Here is an 8,355-nt window from a genome sequence, read left to right on the forward strand (position 1 = left end):
GTATCAAAAGCATGTCTATGTAATATTAGAATTTTCTGAGACAATGAATTTTGGTTTTTTTTTTTTTTTTTTTTTTTTTTTTTTCCCAGTAAGAGGTTTTTATTTAATAGAATTTTTGGACCAAAAATATCGCAATATATCGCCTTGTTTACAGTATCGAAATATATCGGGATATGTCGGGATATATCGTATCGTGACCCCTCTGTCATGATATGTATCGTATCGCCAAATTCTTGCCAATACACAGCCCTAGTCAATATATGGGAGAAAAACAAAAAAACAAAAACAAAATTAAAAGTAGCATTTGGTTAACTTCAGTCATTTTAAGTGTTCAAAGCTCTTATCTATCAACAAGCAGCAGGAGAAGCACATTCTGGGTTACTTACTGACCTGTGCCACGGCTCTGGTACGGCTGTCTGAAGAAAACCACCACACCATAAACGTTCACAGTAGATCCATCCTTCAGATTATCCAGTTTCACGTAGGTGTATTTTGAAGCCTTGGTCGCCTTAGAATCCTAAACAGAAACAGAACTGTATAAAGAAACAGTCTTCTAGACTAGAACTTCTTGATACAAATCAATGCATATTAATAGATGAATAGATAATTAACCTTGAAGGTAATATTTCACAGGGCTGAGGGTTGGAGTCTAGTTGGTGACTCAAAGTTAAAAGCTTTATTTTTAAAATGATGACTGATACAGTAGAAATGCATCACCAAATGTAGGTGGAGAAATCTAATGGCAAGACAGTTAAGAAGCCCTGCAAATGTTATTAGACATTTTAGAGACTCTCACACAAATGCCAACAAGTCAGGGAGACATTTCTCTAAAAGCCAAATCTCTTTACTGACCTTCATACTATGTTCAAGCTGTCTAAAACAACAAAACACAAGGTTTTAAAAAAAGGAAAAAATTCAAGCATCAAATCCTGAGAGACGCGGGGTTTGATTAGAGCTCATTTAGACAAAGTGACTCTGAAACAGCCATTAGATTACATGAAGCACTTGACAGCAACAAGAGCTCCAGAACACACTCCTCCCTGAGCTGACCATGTGCCCGGGTCTCACCTCAGCAGGGAGAGTGGGCCTCCTTCTGTTCGCCAGTGAAGACTTGGGGTCAGGATCAGAACGCTGAGATACCTTGAAATGAGAAAAGGTCACATTTTTTATGTTTTCTTGACAGAAATCATCAAACACAACAAACTATAGCAACAAATCTCAAATAAAAGAAACAAACAAAACTGGATCTGGGAAGCCGTTATGACCGGGGTCCAAGCCTGTTTAGACATGTCGACCTTGGCCCATGTCATCTCCAGCACCCTCACCGATATGTGCATCACAGACTTGTAAACATGAGGAGTATGTATAAGGTCTATTTGAGGCCCTTATGTCTTAAACAGATCTAGGTCTCTAAAAGTAGGTTGCTCCATAGCCATATGTTCTCCGTTGCTTTCATTTCTGTCATCAATATACCAGCTGTGCCTCCTCTGACCATGTCCAAACCATCTCAATCTGGCCATTCTAACATTACCTCCCAATTTTTTTTATCTGTAATGTACTTCCAATGGTGGGCACCAGCCCACTAAAGCACAAATCCGATAATTGCGGACCTAAATATTTCGTTTGCGCTTTAGCGGTCTTACTAATTTTTATAATTCATAAGCGGATTTGCGCTTTCTAAAATTAAAATGCAGTACCGCTAATAACTAATTATCTACAGTCATCATTATCTTGAACAGTGGAAGGTATTGGCTGTCAATGAATCACAACACACATGATCTGTCCAACAGCACCCCTCCCAGATAAACACAGTTATTGGAAAGGTATACATCCTTCTTGACTGTTGCTTTCGGCCACGGTTCTCATTTCCCACAATGCTTTGTGTCTGCTTTAGGGCTGTCACGATTAATCGATTAGTTGACGACTAATCGATTATTAAAATAATCGATGATTAATTTAATAATTGATTAATCTTTTTTTTTTTGTTCTTTACTTTGTTTTTCTCTCTAAACTGCTTTGACACCTTCCACTACCACATCTGCCTTTCTGTCCATGACACATATGCACAGTAGTGGTAACTGGGGTAGGCCGTGGACGTCACAAGACATTTTACAGACAGGCTCTGGTGTCATGGCTACCTGACAACGGAGCTCAAAAGAGTGGGATCATTTAAGAAAGAGAAACCTGTGAAATGTAATATCTGCAAGGCAGAACTTGCCTTCTACAGCAGTTATTTTTAGTTAGCATATAGCTAAAATCTAACGATGGTTTTATATAGAAGCTGCATTCTGGCGCGATAAGCTGTATGTTTTATATTCAATTAACGTATGATCCGATTAGTCGACTAATCGAAAAAATAATCGGTGATTAATCAATTATAAAAGTAATCGTTTGTGGCAGCCATAGTCCGCTTACGTAGCAGGAAGGCAATGTTTAGAACTCCTGTCCCTGCAAAAACAGTTAACGTTGGTAATCCATACTAAAATTTTGTATGAAGTGATTTATTTTACTTTACAATCGGAGATCCTTTTTTAAAAAATAATTAAACGCTGGAGCTCAATACTTGACGTAATTGGTCGAAGCAATCGGCCAACGGGGTTAGAGACGCACAAATGATTTAAAGATGTTATGCTGATGAAGACAGACATCTAGTGGTCAACTGAAGCAACTACATGGAAAACTTTAAAATCCAAGCTCTTATTTTGAAGGGAAGATAGTTTCCTGTACTCTGTGCTTTTGTTTCCTGTCCCAAATCGAATCCATCATGTACCCAGAATGCATCGCTTCAGTTTTCCAAAAAACAGTTTTAAAATTACTTTATTGATGCTTCTTTAATGAAAAATCTACAACAAACAAAAGAAAAAGACAAAGAAGCAGCCGAACTAGCAATCCTCAACAACTTTTTAATTTTTACACCAGGAGCCAAGGGTCTGTTTCATGAAATCACATCCCCAGCTATCGGCGGTTGTAGGATTAAGCTGTAAAAGAGTTCATACACTGCTAGTTGGCAGTATTGTGCATATATTGTACATGAATTATTGCCAACTAGTAAGGGTCTAATTGAACTTGCGCTTTAAAATTAGCTTCTGCTAGTTTCTCTATGGCATAAGTGCTTTTGAAGTTGCGGACCTAAATATTTTCGTAAGCACTTTAGAAATTGTGGAGCTAATTTTTGGATTAGCGCTGCCCATCACTGTGTACTTCTGATGATTTTATTCCTAATTCTATCCATCTTTCTTTCTCTCAAGTAGAATCTCAACATCTTCAGCTCGTCCACTTCCATTACTTATCTAACATCTTCATCTTTGCAGCTTCCATTTCTGACTTTAGTCTGTCAGTGCCACGGTTTATACAACTCTTTCATAATTTTTTACCTTTGATAACTGATTTTTTTATATAACTCCCGAGACTTTTCTTTCTCCACTCAATCTTGGCTGGGACTCTTCATCTTTTTACCACACTTCCAATTTTCCTGGATAGACTAAATTTAGCCTTTAAGTGTTCTAGGTGCCTCTCGTTAGATTACAATTATCAGCTGTTTCAGTTTTGTTTGCAAAGTATAGAATTTTTTAGATTTCAAAAGCTGAAAAGTTTCTTTCTGAACCAAGCACAGAAACCTTGAACAAATTTCTGTCTGTGGTTCAGAGAGTACTGGCTCTTTTATTGTGAAAAATAACTATCAACACATTCAAAGATTGCTTCTTCTTGAAACATCCATCTCTATCCGTGGTACAATTACTAATTAGTGGAGCTGCAGTAAAACATAAAACAGATCAGCAGGTACATAGAGATTTCTCACCAAGTGTAGTCATTGCTCAAACTGATGTTGAAAGATTATTCATGCCCTATAATAGTTTACACAAATATTCATGCTCTAACAAACTGTTACAGCGTGCAGATCTAATTTCAAACGATAATGAAGCTGACACTCTGTGGTTCAGATAAAGATGAGCAGTACACGTGTTCCTGAAGCCTGCTGTAAATAAGTGAAATGAAAACTAATTAAATATGTATGCATAGATTAAAACAGACTCAAAAATGCTTACATAGATGAATGCATCATCTCCAGACAGGATCAGGTCAAAGGGGTGAAGCTTATCCTGTTTAGCTGTGGGAGATTTGCCTACAGTGAAGCCAGAGGCTGTTACCACATCCTGCAAGAAAGTCGAAACAAACAACAGCAAACGTGAAGTAACAGATTACAACTGAGAGAGCTCAGACAGATAAACACATATCTGTCCTCCCAAAAGCCAGATGAAATGAAGCGGCAGATGTTACATCCTTAGAGAACATTAAGAATATGTCACAATAAGCCACAGAAGATAAACTGGTGTAAAAATTGAAGACTGTGTTGTTTGGCCTGTCAGTTGTTCACCAGATGACTTTAAAGCTCGCACTCAGAGCTGACACAAGGACAGCAGATAGTCTGAACAATGGTGTTACAGAGAAATTCATCCTGACAAGACCTCTGCTCCGCTGCCAAGCGCAGCAGCAGCTGGAGCTACCACTTCCTGCACTCAGCTGACTTTACAGACTTTTGACTTCTATTAAGACAGATCTGAAAGGAACCAAAAGCATAGTGAGATGCTGCCAAGTAGGATTATCCCTGAAGTGCACATTCTGGCCTCCTGTGACACAGATAGGTTCAACTCTGTCAACCTCCTCACAGCTCATTGTGTAGAGGCGTGTCGGAACGAGCCGAGTGTCACAGCGAGCTGATGAAGACATGCTGGAGCTTCACAGACATGCAGAGGTGGCACACGAGTCCTGACACATGAAAGAATGAGTTGACAGAGCAAATAAAAAGGAGCTAATCCTCATCTATCCTTCACAGCTTACTTTAAAGCTTTATTTATTCATTTTCAACTCCAGGTTGTTCTGTTAAACGTGTGTTTGCTATGATAACTTCTGCCGTCAAGCTTAAGAAGTAAACCAGTTCAGTCGTTTTTAGACCAGCTTCTAACTTGGTCCCACATTTATTAATTCTCTGCAATTTCGCAAATTAAAAAAAGACACGGCTGGCAACTTCTTTCCCCCACGCTTTGTCAGCTTGAAGACAGGAGTGTTTCTCATACCAGTATTTCATATTGGACCCATTTATTGTTAGGGTTAGGCTCCTTGGAGGGATGGTTTGAAATTTTTACACAGTATTGTACATAAACAACAGATTTTATCTGACTGAAATTTCCCAGATATTTATCTACTGTGTTCCTTAAAAGGATGGAATCCCTGCCAAATAAAAAAAATAAAAATAACACACCACCAGGGTATGTTAGCACTTCAACCTGTAAATTAGATTTAACAACCAGACATCTGTCAGCACTGAGTTGTCATCTTTATCCTCATTTTCATTTTATCACAACAGCATGTGATACATAGTTCTATTATTAGGAGATAAACATGAGCTGAAGTTGCAGTTTATATAAAAATAGTAATCATAAAATACGTGTTCACACTGCTATAATTTATCCAGCATGCCTTCATGTAGTCAATGTTAAACAGTAACAAGTGCCACAGTAACTGCTCTACATGGCTGATGGTACATCATCAGATAACACATAAAATGTGCTGCACTTGTTACTAGTTCAGCATTTTGTCTGATTATATTTTTAACTTCCAACATGTAACACAGTTGTTGGACATTAACTGTATGAGGTGCACAAGTTCCCTGTTTCAAATATCTTTTTACAGAATTTCAACTGAAAGAAGAAAAAAATGAGCTTTTTTAAAAATGGTTTCTGATACAGATTTTTTTCTGAGACCACAAGACTTTGGTAAGCTGGGTCTGAGAGCGCCAAGGCCTTCACCTTAAACTACCATCCATGGCACCATGAACGAGTCGCTGCCCCAGGCCTTGCTTCAAGGCGGGGCTCGGTAACCCATGTTTGAACCTGGGACATGGAGCTCCTTGGTCTGTGAAATTTTTAATAATTTATTTTTTATATTGAAAACATTTTCACTTATTTTATTTTTTCTCAAACTGGACATGTAACACGGCCGTAGTAGAAAGCAGGTTAATGATGTAGTGAAGGGGGATATGCAGAGGGTTGGTGAGACAGAGGCAGATGATATGCTGTACATGAGCCCAAAAGGGAGAAGAAGAACATTTTTCATGACTAAGTGAGCTCACCCCTTGATTGACAACTTCACTGAAGTCCTTGGCCAGGGATCCCAACAGGATGATGTTGATGGACATGGTCTGGGATGGATCATCATCATCTATAAAAACAAAACAAAACCCAAAGCTGAAACTGATAGGAGACATTCAAGGATATTTATTATTTGTATCATTAATGTAATAACATAAGCAACAAACAGCAAATGTTGGTCTCCTGTTTTTTTACATATTTATTTATAATATTCTGAGTGGTAGGCGGCACGGTGGCTCAGTTGGTAGAGCTGATGCCTCTCAGCAAGAAGGTCACCGGTTCAAATCCCGGTCCGGGGACCTTTCTGGGTAGAGTTTGCATGTTCTCTCCGTGCCTGCGTGGGTTTTCTCCGGGTACTCCGGCTTCCTCCCACAGACCAAAAACATGACTGTTAGGTTAATTGATAACTCTAAATTGTCCCTAGGTGTGTGTGAGAGAGTGAATGGTTGTTTGTCTCGTTTGTCTCTATGTGTGGCCCTGTGATGGACTTGCGACCCGTCCAGGGTGTACCCCGCCCCTCGCACTGTGACTGCTGGATATGGGCACCAGTGACCCATGCAACCCTGAAAAGGAAGAAGCGTGTACAGAAAATGGATGGATGGATGGATATTCTGAGTGGTGTTAACGTAGCCTCCAGTGCTGATGTAAAGAACCTTGGTTTGATTTTGACTTGTGGAGCCAACTTCCAGTTTCTGTCCATGAGGCTGACAAATTTTTACCAAATAGGAATTATAAAGAATCCATGATATCGAAGTCAAGAGAAAACAAAATAGTAGAACAACAGCATGTATTACAGTGAGGGCAGGTAGATATTTGGACTGATAAAGAGGCAAAATCAGAGAGCAGACAGGTAAGCCGTGTTAATATGTTACCTTGGATTACAGCTTTCTGGACAAGTTTGCCAGGTTTCACTGTCACCAGCGGACCTTTGTGAATCACTTTTCCCTAAAAAACAGAAAGAAAACTGTTGTATATACAGTACATACACTTAAAAAAGCATTTGCGTTTGACTGAACCTCAGCAGAATTTCACTGAAAACCAGTCATTTGATCCAAACCACTCCAGAAAACCAAGCAGTGATGATCAATGCCACAGGGAAATGAGCTGCAGCAGAAAAGGTAACTATTCAGTTGTCATAAACATATTCCTGTTGCATTCTAATCAAGAGCAGGGGAACTGCCACATGCAAGTTACCAAGACAAGAGAACACACCCAAAAACACATCCTTGTACTGAACTCAAACTGAGGATATTGTATTGACGTCCATTCATTTTTGTAAATGTATTTATGCCTAACCCAGACATTTTCCCTATCCTTAACACTTCCTAGTCTATAGCTAACACTAACTGTAACCAAAACTTAATTCACAAAATACCTCTAAACCTAACTAGTAGAGCTGCAAAAATAAGTGAGGTCCGGGAAAAGGTCATCATACATCAAAGACCTCACTTTGATAGTAACTACACTATATTGTAGGGCTGGGCGACATGGCCCGAAAAAAAATCTCTGATTTTTTTCCTTTCGAATTTGATTTTCGATTATAATCGATTTTGTTTCCCACTTAATGGAGCGCCTCTGTTTCAGGAGTCAAAACAAATTTGTTGTACTCCTGCTTTTTGTAGCAAGAGCCTTCAAACAGATTTTGCAGAGAGGTGTTCGTTGCTCCAAGTCCGAGGTTGCAAAACCTAACCAGTTCCAGATAACTGATGAAGCCGTGCCTTGTTTCGGAAGTAAATCCTCTTTGCTAGCTTAGCTGCCATATTGTCAAGGTGTGTACCAAGCCTCTTGACGGACAGGTAGGGTGACCTCTGAACTACAGAAGCCCCAAAGAATGCACTGGTGGGGAAAAAATCTCGATTTTCCCATAATTAAATCTTTATAAAGGGCAAATTCAAATTAATCGATTAAATCGATTCATCACCCAGCCCTACTATATTGCCAAAAGTATTTGCTCACCCATCCAAAGGACTGTGCACCAGTGCACAAAGCAAGGTCCATAAAGACATGGATGGCAGAGTCTGGTGTGGATGAACTTGACTGGCCTGCACAGAGTCCTGACCTCAACCCAACAGAACACCTTTGGGATGAATTAGAGTGGAGACTAAGAGCCAGGCCTTCTGTCCCAACATCAGTGTGTGACCTCACAAATGTGTTTCTGGAAGAATGGTCAAAAATGCCCATAAACACTCCTAAACCTTGTGGACAG

The 8,355-nt window shown here is 39.4% G+C and overlaps 1 protein-coding gene across 2 annotated transcripts in view; it reads right to left on the reverse strand.

The window, feature by feature from the left end:
- pot1 (protection of telomeres 1 homolog) overlaps positions 1-8,355 on the reverse strand; it is a gene marked incomplete at its 5' end in the record, with an annotated part of 44,779 nt that overhangs the window by 34,252 nt on the left and 2,172 nt on the right. For both annotated transcript variants that reach the window (XM_014024815.1, XM_014024816.1), the window contains 5 exon segments: positions 391-517; positions 1,069-1,140; positions 4,047-4,154; positions 6,131-6,219; positions 7,022-7,094. In XM_014024815.1, coding sequence (XP_013880269.1) covers positions 391-517; positions 1,069-1,140; positions 4,047-4,154; positions 6,131-6,219; positions 7,022-7,094 — 469 coding nt within the window.

The sequence above is a fragment of the Austrofundulus limnaeus genome, unplaced genomic scaffold (genome assembly GCF_001266775.1).
Source record: "Austrofundulus limnaeus strain Quisiro unplaced genomic scaffold, Austrofundulus_limnaeus-1.0 Scaffold440, whole genome shotgun sequence".
In the NCBI taxonomy this organism is placed as follows: domain Eukaryota; kingdom Metazoa; phylum Chordata; class Actinopteri; order Cyprinodontiformes; family Rivulidae; genus Austrofundulus; species Austrofundulus limnaeus.